Source organism: Guyanagaster necrorhizus (genome assembly GCF_019112545.1).
Source record: "Guyanagaster necrorhizus MCA 3950 unplaced genomic scaffold BT62scaffold_7, whole genome shotgun sequence".
In the NCBI taxonomy this organism is placed as follows: Eukaryota; Fungi; Basidiomycota; class Agaricomycetes; order Agaricales; family Physalacriaceae; genus Guyanagaster; species Guyanagaster necrorhizus.
The window spans coordinates 747,985-765,406 of NW_025064886.1; the positions used below are offsets into that span (position 1 = coordinate 747,985).

A 17,422-nucleotide genomic window follows, 5' to 3' on the forward strand; every position below is an offset into this window, starting at 1 on the left:
CCATCCCTGTACCCCACACTCTCGGCTGCCTTGCTCGATATGATGTATTATTCTATTCTACGTGGAATTTTTGGGATCTAATAAGCACATCGGCCATCAAGTATTCTCCACCAGCACATATCCCTCCAGACCACGCTAGCAACAGCGATGCAACCACGAAGAAACTGATTGTCTGGCCAATCTCCAACCATGAGCCTAAAGTATAGATATCATCAGATACGAAGGAAGTAGACTGAAGAGAGAGGTCAAATACTTACCGGTATCCGTGACGTTGAAAAAGAATATTACGGTCATGCCTAGATCACACTTCAGTTGCACTGCTAGATTCAAAGACGTCGGTGATACTGACCATCTGTTATCATCAGAGCATTGAGGAAAAGAGCGAATGGGGGGAGATGCAACCGGTATGTCAAAGTTGCAAATGCCACGGACAAGATGATGTACGGTGCAATAATTTTGAACAACTGAATGGAACGTAAGTGAGAATAGGGAATAAATACCACGGGCTCACCAGTAATGCCGACATATAGAACGGATTAAATATAGGTATCAGTCTATACACTGGAGACAAATAGAATGAGCTAGTCGACGACAAAGGTCAGCCCAAGAATTCAAAAAGGACATACTGCAAATACTCACGAGACGGATGCCACACTGGAATGTCCATATGAGAAAACGTCGAACGTGAAAGACTGTTTGACCTACTTTCCCGTTCCAAAGAAACCAACTTGCACGAAGAACAAAAAGAAAAGCACGATACGCAAATCGTCTGCTTGAAAGTGGTAGCTTCCGGCTTTTCCCGGGTTGGAACAATGTGAATTGCGAAGCGATGCCTCCACTTCAATCCAACACAACAGGGTCATAGAGTACGCAACATAGAATATGCCCTCAACACTGATGGAAAGGATAACGAAACACGGCCCAAACCCGAGGAAGTACATCAGAATCTTCGACACAGGGGTAGAGTGCTTGGCCCAAGAGAAGAACGGAAGCAGTGAAGATACAGCTGGACGTCATCGACATGATCAGTGACTAACGAGGAAGACGAGATGACAACGTACATAACACAATCCATCCGGATATTTGATTCAGCAAGGGTAAACCTGTCTTGGCTTGTAGACACCGTACCGAACTTGCGGTGACGATCATAGTGATCACAACAAGCAAGCACTGATTGACGGAATTAATGATTATTAGAAGGGAGTGGGAAAGGATTTACTTGAGTGTAAAATATCGAAAGCAGCGACCTTGAAGCAGATCTGGCAACTTGTTTAATCATAAAGGCTCCAATAAAAAGCACGCCTCCGCCTCCCAGTAATCTAGTATATCTCAGTCATGATCGGGAATTTCAGAGAGCGTAAACCGACTCACATCGAAGACAGAGTCTCCGTCTTGTCTACGCTAAGTAGCGGGAAAATGGCCGTTACGAGACAAGACGCCATCCACAACCATTGGGACCTAGCAACCTGGACTCTATCTTCAGAGGACCAAAACGTAGCAGGCCACACAAAACCAATTACGATGAAGCCGATGCTCCAAATCGATCGATGTGTATAAGCGACCTTAGAAGATGAGAAGCCCGCGATGGAAAGAGACACAGTTGCCGCCACTCACCACCATACTTATCAGTGCTGAAAATATAAAGCAAAATCTTGAAATAGTTGTCCAAATATGCCTTCGCGAAACATTGAAAGTCGAAAGCTTCAACAGAGGAAGAATTTGCGATAGGAACCGCTGCCAAAAGTAACACGGAAAGGTTATATATAGATAATACGTCCAATATGCTTGCTCTGAGAAGAAAAGTCCCCAGAAACTTAACAGCACCACGAACGCTGTAGCCATGATGGTTGGAGATCGTCGTGCGGGACCCCCTGGTTTGAAAACAAACAGCGATGCGTATGCTGCCCATCCAGCGTAGGCGGTTGTAGCAATCGTTCGCAGTAAAGTCCGTTCATACGTCTGGAGGTAACGAAGGCCTTCAAGGCCGATGGTAATGAGATCAAGGGCAGCGACACGAGCGCCGTACCAGTCACTTTCAAATATAGAACGCTCGATTTCTTGAAGTGCTTCTATCCGGCGAGAATATCCTGACTTCGTTGCCGCTTCTAATGGTGCAAATGGTCTATAGAAGTTCTTATGTCTTTTCTTGATTTCTGCTCGTCTATTAGCCAAGCCGTTGGACATAAATTCACGCTTACCATGCTGAATTCGATAGTTGTCCAATATTGTCTTGCAGTTGTTCTTCAATATCATCGACAAGCAAATAATAGTATGACTAACCTTTGCGTTGACAAAGGCAGCTACTGCGAGTGATTGATCTCCATTCTTGGGAAGCAAATAACCAGGCCGGGTAGGATCCGCGTCGGGTAAGACGCCCACAGAATTTACAGGCCAGTCAATGCCTACTAGAGCGGCCATGAGAGCGGCTATATCTGCCTGTTCAACATCCCTTCGGTATAGATGAGAAAGGCCCCATGGCCGTGAATAATCGTCATGCGAAGAAGGAATCGAATCAGGAAGAGGCCCACGGATTCCTTTTCCCCAAGCAACGAGGGGCGTTCGCGTGCTGTCAGGATCTGAATAAGGTCAAGTTTGTTAGAGATCGCAAATAGCAACGTCAGACTAACTTCCATCCCCATGGTTTCCGATCACAGACATGCCGTGATCTGCAGTGAAGATGTAGCTTGTCTCGTTGTCTTGAAAGAAGTCAGATATCAATTTCTCCGTCTCTTTTACGATTCCATCGACGACCCGAATGTTGTTCATGTACTCCTAGTACAGCTTATCAGTGTCAAGTAACACTAGATCAAATTCCAACTAACAAGGGAATGCGGTCGGTATGAATGTCCCGTCGTGTCCAGGCCCAAAAGATGCAGGAAAATCACTACCTTATCCGAGCGGAGTTGACGATCCAAAGTAGGATTAACAGTGGCATTGTGCAAGAGATCACGCAGATGATCGAGAACCCATAAGTCGAGCTTTGTCGCATCTAAATAGGATTAAATTCAGTCCACGAGGTTTACAAGGCAAAAAGAAAACCTTGCGTGAAGTCTTCCGCATCTTCGTCATAGCTCCATTCTTCCACTACTCCTGGGACTGCACCACGAGTGAACATTGGTAAAATATCCGGAGATCCAAAGGAATATGTGTGACTTGACTGATTGAAGATGGAGTCAAAATCGACCTGAAGGACCAATCAATTCTTTTCTCTAGTAGGGGATGAGACATATTCACTGGATTCGTCTTCCATCCCTTTGATAATATCAGCCTGCGTTGAAGTTGGGATTATTAAGAGGACGAGCCTTGGCTACAGCAGACACATCTTCATACATTCCGCCTTTGATAACCTGAGCATGACGAGACGCTAGGTAAAAGACGCGTACCGATGATTGCGACGTGTCCTGGTCGACTTTCGGTAGGCACTCGAGTGTGTGATATCCCAAAAGCGCCTCGGTGTTCAATGATAGAGCGTATATGGGGCGCGACGACACCGGGTGTATTGGGGAATGCTGAAAACCCGTTCAGTTCAAATAAAAGGTCTGCCCGCAGACCGTCGCCTACGAGAATCTTTTGAGAAAGTTACGTTAACTCTGAGAGAATACAGCGACGCACCGACAATGAGAACCAGTCTTTTGGCTTCCCTGTAACCTACATTGAAGCTCGACATTCCATGGACAACGGGGCTTGTGAAATAGCAGTCGAACACGGAGTAAATGAAGATGAGATGGAAAAGTAGCCCAATGATGAGGAGATGCGCAACATTATAGTCGGCCATGGCCAATAGAGTTCTTCTGTCGTGTCGGCACAGAGTCCTGAGCTCAACGTGGAAGGAAACCAAGACCCTAACCCTGGTCCTTACTTGAACTTCGGCACACCGGACCGAACGTAAAAGTAGCCCAGGACTTCTACATTTCAACGATTCCGTATACAAACAATCTACGTTAATAATCCTACATTATGTAATGAATGCTCCTTGTACAACGATTCCATTTCCTGCCCACTAAGCTTTGTCATGCGAAGAACTTGATTTCCCACACCCGGACACATGCATCCGCACCAGCACTAACGAGCTTCCCAGTCTTTCCATCCCCACTCTCGACCCAAATGACACCACTGACACCTCCAGGCCCTACGTTCTTCAAAGCAATATTTTTCATCGGCTTCTCGACACTCCAGATATATACATTAGTATCCAAAGAGCCAGATGCACAATGCTTGGAGTCGGCGGTCCATGAAAGCGAATTAACCCTAGCAGAGTGGAAGGACCAACGCGACGTCACCAACTAAAGGAATATCAGTAAATCAACGGAGTGAAATGGCAGAACGATTGACCTTCTTGTCCGTCACGTCGAACAGAGCAATTCTGCCAGAAGACTACAGAACCATTAGATTTGTAAAGCAAGACAGAATTATTACCACTGACATCGCCGGAAGCTAAGTATTTACCATCAGGTGAAAACTCGAGGGCACTGACCACGCCCTTGTTCCCTTCCAACGAGCCTACTTCTTTCAAGCTCCTCCCGTCCCATTCATACAACGAGACCTTTTGCTATGCCCGCAGTCAGGAGCAAGAAATGGTACAGGACCGCATAGACTAACCTCCCCACCGACAGCAACAAGTTTGTCTATCGCAGCCACAGCAGTTGGCGCTAACTTCGGAGTTATCTCAAACACTTTCTGGTTCGAGCGGATAACTTCGACTGTGTTAACTTCAGCAATGAAGACTGACGAATCCTCTGCAATAGCTATTCCTTTCGGCTGCGATGCTGTTGACAACGAAGCCGGCCTAAGCACAAGAATTAACGACTGTTCATGAAGAAACTGCTGAGGCACTACAAACGTGAACTCTTTGCCATCGCTAGTTATCTCGCGTACCCGATCATCAAACCCGACAGAAAATACTTTCCCATCAGCTAAGGAAGTGGCCAATGCAGTGACAAAGTTGGTGTGTCCATCGCCTTTCAATGACATGGGCTCTCCAGAAGCTATTGAATACAACAAGACGCGTCCATCTGCTGAACCTGTGAGGAACGTTCCAGAGGAGGAAGGAGATACTGCCGTGATAGCCTTCTGTGGTGCCTAAAAAGGAATCAGCGATTGCCAAGTATTTAAGAGAAGGAAGTTGTACAGTCCAAGTTTTTGTTGATTCGTCGCCGACTCTTGGATCGAAGACATTAAGGTTTCCCCCGAGTGACAGAGAAACAATACCGTTCTCAGCGCTCCAGGTATTGCCGACCTGTTGATTGTTGACACCAGAACCAACAGTCCATGTTGCCACAGATTTTCGCGTTTCAACGTCCCCTAGAGTAAGAGTCAACACGAAATTCAGACAATGCCAAGACCTCTTACACAGTTTGACGGTGCAATCAGCAGACGAGGTGACAATAGACCTGCTATCGGCACTCCAGGAACAAGCCATCTGCAACGGGCGTCAGAAGGAGAAATATATCAGCGGTCCGTAGCTTACAATGGTTCCTTTGTGGGGACTGTCAATGAATTCGCTCAAGGTCTCGCCTGTCTTGCCATCGTAGATGAAAATCTTAGCGTCTGATCCAACACTGACAAAGTGGTCTCCAGATGGAGCGTATCGGACATCTTGGATGAACTTGGTATGCGTTTTGATGGTCTAATTCTGCCATTCAGTAAGGTCATGAGATATCCATTACCTTATACGACGGACCTTGTCGTATTTGTACGGAGCTCCCTGATGGAATACAATGAGATTATCGTCCGCGGCAGTAGCAGCTCTGAATGGTCGTTGATGACGGATGGAAACAGCGTTTATGGCCTAGGGATGTAAGCACATGCTCTATAATATTGTCGGTGCAACGTACTTTGGAATGTCCGATAATTTCTCCTGTGGATGATCCAGTGTCCATCATGAAGGCGTGCCCAAACCTAACTCGTGTTTCACGCGTCAGAGTGAGCAGACCCTCATACAGAAGACCTACTTCTCTCTTCCATCTCCGACTGCAATAATTCGCTTGCTTTCCCCGTCCCATTCCAGGTCATTGCTGTAGACAACACGTTAGATCACAGACGGAAGGCACATGAAGAATGACACGACGTACATGCGCCCAGAAATGACTTTGTACTCCCCTTTCAGCGTCTGATCTTCACCAACGGTATCCCAAACTCTGACTGCGACCCACATGTGAACACTCCGACATGCTTGTTAAAGGACAAGTATCCATACCTGTTCCCGCGGCATCCGCAGATGCGCAGTAGTATCCCGATGGTGATATACGAGCAACGGTGGTATTCTGAACATGGCCTGAATATGCCACGGACAGGCTTGGATTCTGCAATGCTGTAGCTTGAGCGTGCTTTTCATACTTTCATCGCTGTACTGACGTTCAAATCGCGTATCTGCACGTCCAAGATCATTCACGCATCAACCTTGATCAGCATCGATACGCACGATGACGGCCTTGCCATTGGCATACACGACCTTTCCTTTGCTTGAGCTGAGCTTCGTAGAGACGCCACGTGTTGTGGTAGGGTTAGCAGGGTAGAGGGCGAGGTTCTTGAACGACATGGACAGTGGCGACGCGTGCGGTGATGGTGGTAGTAATAAGGCAAATTGCTCGTTGCCACATTAGTCTTCTCTGTACATCTAACCAACAACTACCTGTATTCGATGCTGCGACTTCCTCAAGCCTCCTCAAGCTGGCTGCGAAAGCGCAGCCTCTTTGGCTGATTGAAACATCTCAACGTCGAAGCTGCGGCGGTGGCGCTGATTTGTTCTTATTAGCAATTCTTGGCCTCAGGAATCCTCTTTCACTTTCATCACATTACCAAATCCGCGAGCGATAGTACCATGAATTGTTAACGGCCACCGTCAATATGCATTCATGATTATCACTAACTCCACTTTCGATGAGATCTCGAGAAGCTACCATCGTTCTGTGGAGTGAAGCATCCGTCGTTGAGATGTCACCCCAATTCTTGCTACAAGTTCCTACCGAACATAGATTCCCAAGGAGAACAGAACACATTCACGTCCATGTAAATTTTGTAAATCGTAAAACACAAACGCCTCCGATCATCAAGAGAACCTATGGTGTATGTTCCTTGGTGCTCATCTCAGCAACGACTTCCTCAGCAGGCCGGATATGCCCTAGGTCATCCATCCGCGCCCTGTACAGATACGGAGGCATCATGTCAGCGACGATACACACATTAAAGATATTCGAACGACATACAAAACCTCATCATCAAGGTCGGTGTGGTTTTTCACCCGCAAAATGAGCATCGGCAACGCAAAGACAAGTCCTGAAACCAACAACACCCAGGTGGAAATGAAGATATTCATATACGGAACCTTGACAGCATCAGCACGCCAATTTCCTGCCGCACCTGCCGACTGAAGGGACTTGTAAAATCCGGCAAAGAATGCTAGCTTGGATGGGTCGTTTGACATAGCTCCCATAAGCCAATAGGCGGTCGTTTGCCACATCGCATCGAGAATGCCACAGCAGATATAAAACATAACCCGACCCGCGTATCCATGGTCGTAGATATCCATTTTATTCGATTCTGGCGGCACAGTTTCCCGGGAATATTCCTTCTGGTAGAAATATCCCCAGATGTGGACCGCAAACACCATCAGGAAGAGCGCGGTCCAGCCGGAAAAGGCCCGCACGCGACGACTGAGGGATTTCCGGTCCAGGAGTAAACCAATAAGGACGGAACCAATGATTTGCGAGATCCAGTAGCAAACATTATTAAGGCCACGAGCACGGATACTAAATAGGGCGCCATTGAAGCCGCTAAATTCTGTGGATGACATGAGTTTATGCGTACGAAATGAAGACCAAGAAACTGACGCCATGTGTAGAACCAATTAGAGGTAAAGAACATAGGGAAGAGAAGTACAATCATAGGGTCTGTCTTAAGTGTAATGAAAAGACCCATGAATTCGGTTCTCCATGAAGGCTGACGAGGCGTGGTGACCTTCGTACCGTCGGAGCGTATCATGCGGTTTGGGTTCGCCATTAGCAACGGGACCAGAACACCGATAAGGGTAAGAATTAAGAAACCAATCTGATCAGGCGCTTAGGAGATGATGCTATAGAATGGACAGAAAACACACACATATGTGCCATTATCAACAGCATTAGCCTGACGATTCAAATGAACATCGCATCGGCGCATGAAAAAACCAGTAACATACTGTTGACTTCCAATTTCTCCCAGCGGCAACAGACGCACCGACGACGCCGCCCAGATTGAAAATAGACCAGAAAATACCGATAAACTTGCCCTTTTGCGACTCTGTCGGATACGCCATCATCAGTGAACCCTGAGCGGTCCACAGAAGGCCGGCACATAGCCCAAGGATGGCTCCTGCACCGACGACAAAGCCACCTGCGTTAGAATGAATGTTCATCGCCCTGAAAACGTCAATTGGTTATTGGTAGCTAGGAAGAAGACCAGGACACTCACAAATATGATCCAATGTACAAGCTGTAACCCATACTTCCAATCAAGAGGGTAAGTTTTGGTCCGAGAATGTTATTAATTGAGCTATGAAGAATGAACAGTAGTGGAAATGCAACCCATTATTTACATACCCAGCGAAGAACCCCATAACGGCGAATGTCGAGTAGAGGGCGCTATTTGCGTTGGAATTGGTCTGAGAATCGACCTGCCCACCGGCTCCCAACCCAGTCAAGGCATTGAACAGCCCTATGAAAATAGTTAATGATTAGAGATGAAGGGACCACAGGGGAACGTACCAGGTCCCATAAAGCAAACGACCCCCAACAAGGCGACCTAGAGAAAATTAAGAAAGTAGCTCCCGAGAATGAGACAGACACACCTGCGTGACAGGATTCATGTAAAATCCATTGAGGCCTTTTGGCTGCTCGTAAATCACTGGGGGTGGGCCATGAACCTCGTCGCTACTATCGTATGCCTTTTCGTGGTCGGCAACCGGTTCAACCATGGCACAAAGTTCGGGTTGGGAAAGGGGGATCACAAAAGCTGAATGTAACAGCGGGTGGGTTATTAGTACGCCAGCTGATAAGTAGGAACATATGAAGGTTTGATGAAAGAAGCACCAGGGACCACCAACTCCATCTACGCAAGATACAGACAATGTTCGGATCACGCTAGAGACACAGACGAATTCGAATTTGGACATGTATAAGAACTTTGGATAGGTACGGTGACCGCCTCATTCATCATCTTGGTGAAACGGATGGAGCGGAAGTTCCATGGGAGATTCCAGGCTAGGGCGAAGGACAGAACAAACGGGGATGTACCGCCTCATGGAGTTACGAGACTGTGTCGACGTCGGTGATTTTGCTGACCTAGCATCCGAAGACGGGAGAGAATGAATACATTTACATATATCGTGTGCCACATGATCTTGTGTCTGCATGGAATCGAAACCATCCCCATGCAAAGACATACAGATATACTGTTCGAGTCAGAGAGGAATAGCCAGAAGATAGTTGGGAATTTGAAACGTAGCGGTGGTTGATCAACACATGGACTGTGTAATTTTAGTAGCACGGCTACTTGAATCGATTGCGGTTTGCCTGTCTTTTTCTCTGAGTGTTTCATAGTTCTTTTAGAGACTGAATATGAATACTGGAACTTAAATGTGGCGAGTTAGAAGGACATCCCGAAGACGCTATCGATATGATGATATGATGATAGTAGTCGACCGATGTCTCCGGGATGTCTTCCGGATATGTACGTATATGAATCTCCAAGGTCCTATCGACAACCTATGAGCGATTTTGAAAATTGCAGTGAAATAGAGATAAGCCTCCACAACGACGCATGCATGCTTCTAATTTTGTACGGTGTTAGTTCGAAGCATACGAACTCTAGGCATTGTCCTTTATAGACCATCAACCGGTGACCACACCAGTTTCTCGTGAGTGTAAGAAGAAGGAAAAAAAGCATCGTATTCGTCTTCATCGTCGCAGGTATCGCCAAAAGGACCATTGTTGTGCCGTGTGCCGCCAGTGCTGTACAGCCACAGCCAGCAACTGCGTGCGATGAAAGTCTTGCTCCGATGCTCCGATGCTCCGTATTCCTCCGTTTTCTGCTCGTCTCCTTCGTATATCAGTGTGACCTGGTTGTTCGACGTCTTCTTTCTACTATCATCTCTTGTTATCTCTTATCTATCTACCCGTTCCTCTTACATCACAGCAATGGTCTTCGGTCCTAGAGTCAACAAGTTCATGTGCGCTGATTCGACGTGGGCTGGGCCACAAAGACTGACCTGGATTGGCTCTGTAGACCCTACCTCTCGCTCGGCGTCGCTACTGCCGCCTTCATATTCCAGACGTGCGTTTGCTTGACCACTGATGGACATCAGCTCCTTTGACAATGGTGTCTTACTAGGACGGTCTTGTATCCCTGGCACCATGAACTAGACGAGGCCTTCCACAAGCTGAAAGGCGAGCAGGCGAGGATGCTTAGAGATTTTCACGACGTATGTCATGATGCCGTTACCCATATGACCGCCTTATTGACGGCCCCTGTAGATGAAGCTGAAACGCTTTGATGAGCTGGAGAGGAAGGTCATTGGTGTCGAGAGACGGCAAGTAAGTTTTTTTAGTAGCAGAAAGACGGTGTTTTAATTCATCTCCAACAGGATGTCGTAGAACAAGCGACGCGACGTCTGTGACCATTGTTGTACCCATAGATGTAGAGGTAAGTACGCTGCATCGTCCATGTTACGTGTTTCTGCAACACTTTTCTTTGACGTCCTTTGCTTCTCTACTGTCTGACATGCTGATTTCATCTTTTGTAGTACATAACCTATTTATAATACTGCACAGATTACAGCGCGACTCCCGACCCTAATTGCCTTTGGTCCCATCCACGAATGATTTTCGATCTACGATATTCTGCAGACTCGAGGACTACAGACTTTCTGGTGTGTAGAGCTACTAAGTATGATACAAGTCTTGCGTGAAAGGCGGTTGTATTGTCACAAGGTACCGGCAACTATCAACACCGATTGCCGGTGGAGGTGTTTTGAGATTTATTCAAGAGTTGTGATTTCTTTTGAATGAAAGATAATAAATGATTATTTCTGTGTGGGGCCCATTATATAAGAATGAAAAATATGTATCGTTCCGGTCCGCCGACGAGCTGGCGTTCGGTCAGATATGACATTGCCCAATAATGGCCTTTCCATCCCTCACTGTCCTAGGAATCTTCCTCGTGAGTGTCGCAGCCAATCAAGTACCTCTGGGTCCCGACCTTCAATTTGACAATCACGAAAACATCACTGGTGCGTTTGCGTATATACGAAGTTCCCGCTCATACCTGAATTTGTTCAGGGTTCCGTGTCGACCTCGACGCTCTGCGACTTGTACAGTTCGCGCCGCAAGAAGCCCCAGTGTGGATCACGGAAAGAGAGAAGCTGAGGGCAAGGGCCACTGGTCAAACGTTCTTCGACATGTGAGCTACCATCGCATCTTGACTGTAGATGCTATAATATTAGGCAGCACGAACCATCCTCACCTCGGATCCTTCTCGCCCAAGGAGCGTTTCTCCTACCCCGATACCGCCAAAGCAGTCGATGTCGTCCGCACGATCGTTCCTGTCCTATCCACTACGTATCTCGCGGAAACCCTTGCATATTTCTCTTCATTTCGGACACGGTACTACAACTCTGATACTGGGAAAGCTAGTTCCGAATGGCTATTACAGAAAATTCAGAACTACACAAACGAGCTTGCAAGCGAGGAGCAAAGGGCGATGATTACCGTCAAACCGTTCACACATTCTTGGTTGCAGACCTCCGTTGTATGTGCATACATGTTACTCCTTCGCGTCCAATTCAGCCCTCTTTCCTTCTCAGATCATCCGATTTGCATCACTTGGTGTTCAAGACACAGATCCTACGACAATTATCGGTGCTCATTGTGATAGCTTGAATCTGGCTAATCCATTCGGACCTGCTCCTGGTGCTGACGATGACGGCTCTGGGACTGTCACCATTCTGGAGGCTTACAGAGGTTGGTATCGTATCCATGTTTTGCAATCAGATCTTATCGTCATTCTCAGCCCTTCTGGTTGCCAACTATATACCTGCATCGCCTCTGGAGTTTCACTTCTATGCCGCTGAAGAGGTGAGCTGCTCATACAACTTACGTAGGTGTCGTCTTATATATTTAATCGCTAGGGTGGTCTCCTTGGGTCGCAGGACATTGTAGCGGTATATGAAAAGGCAAGTCAAAGAGTCAAGGCTATGCAGCAGTACGACATGACAGTGCGTCCCTTCCCCTTCTCTTTATGTACCACAGAGTAATAACCTGGCGCCAGGCATGGGTCAAGACTGGCACGACTGAAGCGGTTAGCGTCATGACCAACAATATCGACCGTGACCTTACAGAATTTCAGAAGAGACTTATCGAAACGTACCGTGCGTCGTTTCTCCAAACTTTTCGTTCTCAAGTTTACCTATAATAGTGGATATTCCATGGGTGGAAAGCGCGTATCCGGGTTATGGCGCTAGTGACCACAATACTTGGACGAAGGCGGGTTACCAGGCATGCCATTGCACAGAAGGCAAATGGCTGAATATGAATCGGGGTAGTGAGTGTCATCTAAGGGCTGACCATTCCAAGTCTCTCAAAATTAAGCATTCCTAGACGTGCATAGACCTACGGACCGAATAGATATTTCACCAGAATTTTCATTCGATCATATGCTCCAGTACGTCGGTTAGTTGTTTATTACTCTGTTAATGTCCTAAATGAGCACTAGGTTTTCAAAGCTTGCAGTGGCCTTTAGCGTCGAGCTGTCAAATTACTAAGCCTTCATGGCATGTGTAAACCAGTTAAAGGAATCTCTACACGAGCGTTCAAGTGTTTCCACGAGAACTTCATGCTGCTTGAGCCGGCGCACGGTTGCGGTTGTTCATGACGGCTAAGGAAACGTCGGAGCCGCGGACCAAAACGTCTTTCCGTGTGCTTTCCGGCGGCCTACCTACCATTCGCTCCCAGAATCTCCAATATGCATAGCACAGACCCTGCGATTCAAGCTCAAGGTTTTAGTATCCAGACGGCCAACTACACTGCTCCTCTTTCTCTGAATTTCACTGGGATAAAGAGTAATGCTTCCGGCGCGGGATTTGAAATGCGATAAAATGCATTTCATTACTCGAAAGCAGATTTATCTCGAAAATTGGCTACTTATGTATGAGGTTGGTTGTATGACTCGATAAAGTCTAAAGGTTCCTTTCACTTGAACGATACTATTTGTGTAAACTGTAATGGCGAATTTCGGTTCGGGGCTACTTATGATCGTTCGTGACATTCACATCGTGTACTATAGACCGTACCTCATCCCGTTGATGAACCTGTCAAGAACTTGGAGAGTTGCCAGTGCACGCAGATAGAGGAAAAGTCTGTGAACCAAGAGGCAGTTATTTCTGTCAATGCTACTTCATGTTCTTTTCCCGGGGGAGGACTCCAAACATGGATGACTGTTTTTGGAGTGTAAGGATTTCCTAGTAACTGTTTGGTATGGGCTAATAACTCTCCAGGTGGATTATCCAGTTTCTACCTTCGGGTATATAGTCTTGTAGTTGCTATTTCCTCGCTTTGTCATTAGATCACAGGTACACAAATTCGTATGGCGTTTACAATCATTTCTGACGACGTTGGAAGCCAGATTTTTACGTCCGAGAATACATGACCAACAGATACGTCGTGTCACATGAGGTGCGTCTTAACAAATTGAGACTTCATGATACTGCCTCCGTGATTTAACTTGTCCCGTAGCTACCTCCTCATGATCGGAGGAGGAATATGGTTCATATTCTGTCTATTCATGCTGTCTTTGTCAGGTTCGTGCGATCCGCGACGCCTGAAGGTTAATGAATTGATTCAGTTACAGATAATTCTAGCTCAAGGGATTGGAGCTGGTCTGGCAATTGGACTAATGTATGTCGTCCCACGTATCAGTGTGGTATCCCATTATTTCCAGCGCCGGCGCCCTTTCGCGATTGGAGTTGCGAATTCAGTAAGCGGTCTTTCATGAAGAGTCAACATCAGGCTAACCTCCCCATAGGGTGCAGGCTTGGGTGGTCTCATGTAACCTATAATGTTAAACAAACTGTTTCACGGACCCGTGGGATTCCACACAAAGGCGTTCGTATCAGTGCTGCATTAAACGCCGGCCTATTGCTCGTAGTCATAACTCTGATGCGAACACGATTGCCGCCGAGCCCAAGGAAAGAACGAACGTCCCTTTAGTCATGAGTCATTTCTTCCGAGAGGGTACGTATGCTACGACGGTTGCAAGGTACGAAAAATACAGCTGATGAGAACCTGTGCGACCTGAGATATATTCAGGACTCGTCACTCTCGCTGGCCCATTTTTCCCTGTCTTTCTCTTACAGCTAAATGCGATCAAAAATGGCGTCAGCTCAGACGTGGCTTTTTATTGGGTTAGTTCTTCTTAACGCCAAATGTTGCTCATTTTTTACGATCTCGTTAGATACCAGTGATGAACGTATTTACAGGATTTTCTGGCCGGCGATAACCCCTTGGATCGGGATATATAACGTCGTTATTCCCTGCGTCGAGATATGCTCGATTCTGATATTCTGCTCAATAACAGTCAAGAGTGCTGTTGCAACGTTCACTTTCGCCGCGCTTTACGGTTTACTTGCGGGGGGCTGTATGTATGTCGTTCTTATTATATCGCCCGCTTAGGCGTCATGACTTTAGATATGGGCTTGTTAGCACCGACGATTGGTCCACTAGCTCGGAAAGACTCAGAGATCGGAGCGCGCATGGGAATATGTTTTACATTCACTGGTGAGCTCTAAGCATTGATAAATTGGAATTTGGTGACATGGCTCATTCGAATCAAGGTCGGCGGACTCACCGGTGAGTGTTTGGCCTTTTCTGACAAGAAGCAGTATTTTTCTAAGGTCTTTTACAGGGACTCTAGTCGTTGGCGCCCTGTCATATATACGGTGGAAGCCTATCGTGTTTGCAGGACTCTGCACAGCTTGTGGGGTTCTCCTTTTTTCAATCGCTCGATTCGGTGTAGCTAGGTATAAGAACATTCAAAAAGTATAATGTCGTAATATTTTTGAGGATTGCAAAGAGCTAGCAATTCAGCAAAGTCTGTATTCCACACTAATCGATACAAAAACCTATATGTCATCCTACAAAGTACCGTCCAAAGCAAGAGATACTACGAAAGAGATGTCCAGCATCCTACATTCCACCCAACGTTTCCCGACACATTGGGCAAGTCCGACTCCTCATCAGCCACTTCCTCAAACACACCTCATGAAAGGCATGCCCACAGCTCGAGCTCAGTGCACCCCTATCAGCCTCCTTGAATTGCGCCAAACACACTCCACACCGATCCACTTTTCTCTCCAACAAGACCAGTTTCAACTTCACCCTCCCGTCTTTCATCACCCTCCGCCGCTCCACCGACACACGGCCTAGCTTAGGCGTGGGCAGCGGAGGCGAAGACGGAGTGAGCGTAGCGGAAGCGGGCCCCATAATTTCCGAAACCAGTAACAACGTCTTTGATTTTGAAAAAGTCAGAATGACGGACGGAGTGAACAGCATCAAGAGATCTCACGTCGTAGTTCGACCCATCAGCCACGTCGTCACGCTCCAAACTTGCCATCAAAAGGTCAAAGTCTGTTAGTTCGCGCGCAGAAGAGGAAGCGGCCGGCGTGACGACGGGGGTGTGTTCATCAAAATCGATGAGAAGGTCCTCGGCACAGAATACAGGATTTGTTGGAATATTTTGGGTGGTTACCTGCCCAGGACGGGGTGGCAATGGTCTTCCGAGATAATGATGGCGTGTGGGTGTTTCAGAAGATGCTGGAGAGGGTCCGGCCGATGATGGGGAAGACTGAGGGGATACAGGAAAGGATGCAGTTGATAAAGGATGCATATACGGTCTCGTAGATCGAACGGGAGATTCTGCGTTAGCAGGCAATGAAGGACCGTATTGGCTGGTACTGGTCGATGGACCAGGTGCTTCAACGTCGGATGGGAAAGGAGGCGGACCTGGCGGTGGCAGCGAAATTTTGCTCCGCTCGGTTGTGATCGCGGTGTTCGCCTCCAGAGAATTTATAGGAGACGCTAGAGGTGATGAGGGCTGGCTGAGAATATGAGGCTGTGCGGCTCCGGGAGGCGGGGGAGGAGGCCGGGTGACGCCATGACGAGGTGGTGGCGGCGGCGGAGGCGAACGGCGAGTACGTGGGGGAAAGCTGGAGCTGGGGGATGGAAAAGGATGATCTTGTGTAGGCGACGCATCCGGAGACGATACCGCCTCTACTGCAGACAGCAAGCTCGTTGGCGGCTCCAGCTCTGATTCTAACACCTCCCAAGAGTCCAATGTTTCGCAACTTCTCGAACGTTCCTTGCCCTTTGAGAATAGCTTACGTCCAAGAGGACTGTCTCCACGCGGCGAAGATGAGGGTGACAACGGAAGTCTGAGGGAAGAAGACGACATTGTCGCCCGTAGGGACGTCGTACTCCTCAAGAATGGCGAAGATAACCGGTATGGAGTGTTCGATTGGTCTGATTGAGTGGCTGGAGTCTTTGGCGACAAAAGACGGAAAGGGGAAAGAGAAAGATGCCTGGAACGGCTCGGTGGTGGCGGTGATGGCTCAGCATCGTCGGAATCGGAGTCTAGGATAGCGCGCTCGATGCCCAGTCTACGCCCGCGGTTATGTACTGGGTCGCTATGTGTGGAGGACGGCGCCCACCTCTTGTGAAACCGTTTGTTCACCTGGTTTTCAGCCGCGCCAATGACTGAGGCCATTTCAATAATTTCGATCGATTCGTCCGAGTCTGCATCCGAGTGTAGACTCGTAGGGGACGGGGGTGAATTTGAGGTACAGTTCGTCTGTCGAGGCGCGGTTACTAGGGTCGTGGTGCTGGGACAGACGGACAACGGCGGTGTCGAAATTGCTTCGAGGAACGACGGTGGAGGGTAGTCAGGAATGCTCATTTCTATCTGATAATGAGTATTGCTTCCATTCCATTGAAAGAAGCGAAACATACCGTCGTCATCTCGGTGTCTTGGCTGTCGAGTCGCATTTCGACCAGTAGAGGGCTTCGTGTGTCCATGCCGTGGTCCTACATTAAATCGTATCTCTTCTTCATCCCGTCGCCTTTCTGCCCTTCTGGGGCCCTTCTTTGCCTTTGTTTTTCGGACACGACCAGCATTATCTGGTGGTATCAGGGTGACCTGGCCATGGTGGCTGACTGCGTGGGTGAGGTAGGGAGCGATGCGTGCTGCGTCCGCAACTCGCGACATCGTGATGGAGGCTAACGTCAAGGCAAGGAAGATCCTGCAGGCGGGAGGCTGTTGCACAGTTGCATCATGGCTGCACGTCGGTGGAAGTGATGAGGTCAATGTTTGACATATATTTGTCACCGCGGAGACAAGTCAA

At 47.7% G+C, this 17,422-nt stretch overlaps 7 protein-coding genes across 7 annotated transcripts; 3 read left to right on the forward strand and 4 right to left on the reverse strand.

The window, feature by feature from the left end:
- Positions 1-18: 18 nt before the first annotated feature.
- On the reverse strand, positions 19-3,840 carry BT62DRAFT_965032 (PigN-domain-containing protein). The gene is made up of 19 exons (XM_043188754.1): positions 3,613-3,840; positions 3,384-3,557; positions 3,303-3,337; positions 3,235-3,252; positions 3,040-3,184; positions 2,823-2,989; positions 2,628-2,772; positions 2,281-2,576; positions 2,199-2,229; positions 1,615-2,156; positions 1,372-1,562; positions 1,220-1,319; positions 1,062-1,170; positions 706-1,006; positions 640-654; positions 512-581; positions 350-464; positions 258-296; positions 19-195 (listed from the first exon to the last, which is right to left on the reverse strand). The coding sequence occupies exons 1-19, from the start codon at positions 3,773-3,775 to the stop codon at positions 53-55; spliced, it is 2,799 nt and encodes a 932-aa protein (XP_043042089.1). The 5' UTR covers positions 3,776-3,840; the 3' UTR covers positions 19-52.
- Positions 3,841-4,010: 170 nt separating this feature from the next.
- On the reverse strand, positions 4,011-6,538 carry BT62DRAFT_1003312 (WD40 repeat-like protein; the record flags this gene model as incomplete). The annotated part of the gene is made up of 15 exons (XM_043176931.1): positions 4,011-4,283; positions 4,333-4,374; positions 4,424-4,549; positions 4,600-4,786; positions 4,841-5,079; positions 5,129-5,301; positions 5,350-5,419; positions 5,468-5,626; positions 5,681-5,788; positions 5,835-5,898; positions 5,952-6,014; positions 6,072-6,141; positions 6,197-6,302; positions 6,355-6,369; positions 6,422-6,538. The coding sequence occupies 15 exons, from the start codon at positions 6,536-6,538 to the stop codon at positions 4,011-4,013; spliced, it is 1,812 nt and encodes a 603-aa protein (XP_043042090.1).
- Positions 6,539-7,159: 621 nt separating this feature from the next.
- BT62DRAFT_889826 (MFS general substrate transporter) lies at positions 7,160-8,950 on the reverse strand (the record flags this gene model as incomplete). Its single annotated transcript, XM_043183001.1, has 8 exons — positions 7,160-7,779; positions 7,830-8,046; positions 8,098-8,124; positions 8,177-8,396; positions 8,449-8,529; positions 8,577-8,691; positions 8,742-8,778; positions 8,825-8,950. The coding sequence occupies 8 exons, from the start codon at positions 8,948-8,950 to the stop codon at positions 7,160-7,162; spliced, it is 1,443 nt and encodes a 480-aa protein (XP_043042091.1).
- Positions 8,951-9,885: 935 nt separating this feature from the next.
- Positions 9,886-10,858, forward strand: BT62DRAFT_929680 (uncharacterized protein). Its single transcript, XM_043185773.1, has 6 exons — positions 9,886-10,204; positions 10,261-10,308; positions 10,366-10,456; positions 10,509-10,568; positions 10,619-10,677; positions 10,778-10,858. The coding sequence occupies exons 1-5, from the start codon at positions 10,173-10,175 to the stop codon at positions 10,649-10,651; spliced, it is 264 nt and encodes an 87-aa protein (XP_043042092.1). The 5' UTR covers positions 9,886-10,172; the 3' UTR covers positions 10,652-10,677; positions 10,778-10,858.
- A 296-nt stretch (positions 10,859-11,154) lies between these two features.
- Positions 11,155-12,793, forward strand: BT62DRAFT_979559 (peptidase; the record flags this gene model as incomplete). The annotated part of the gene is made up of 10 exons (XM_043189447.1): positions 11,155-11,263; positions 11,313-11,433; positions 11,481-11,781; positions 11,837-11,993; positions 12,043-12,107; positions 12,161-12,247; positions 12,301-12,400; positions 12,448-12,573; positions 12,630-12,693; positions 12,745-12,793. 10 exons carry the CDS (start codon positions 11,155-11,157, stop codon positions 12,791-12,793), a joined length of 1,179 nt encoding a protein of 392 aa, XP_043042093.1.
- A 668-nt stretch (positions 12,794-13,461) lies between these two features.
- On the forward strand, positions 13,462-14,815 carry BT62DRAFT_979560 (uncharacterized protein; the record flags this gene model as incomplete). Its single annotated transcript, XM_043189448.1, has 9 exons — positions 13,462-13,478; positions 13,526-13,551; positions 13,594-13,619; positions 13,650-13,693; positions 13,764-14,004; positions 14,053-14,068; positions 14,310-14,435; positions 14,482-14,664; positions 14,715-14,815. 9 exons carry the CDS (start codon positions 13,462-13,464, stop codon positions 14,813-14,815), a joined length of 780 nt encoding a protein of 259 aa, XP_043042094.1.
- A 213-nt stretch (positions 14,816-15,028) lies between these two features.
- On the reverse strand, positions 15,029-17,373 carry BT62DRAFT_929682 (uncharacterized protein). Its single transcript, XM_043185774.1, has 3 exons — positions 17,031-17,373; positions 15,592-16,979; positions 15,029-15,533 (listed from the first exon to the last, which is right to left on the reverse strand). The coding sequence occupies exons 1-3, from the start codon at positions 17,284-17,286 to the stop codon at positions 15,213-15,215; spliced, it is 1,965 nt and encodes a 654-aa protein (XP_043042095.1). The 5' UTR covers positions 17,287-17,373; the 3' UTR covers positions 15,029-15,212.
- Positions 17,374-17,422: the final 49 nt, after the last annotated feature.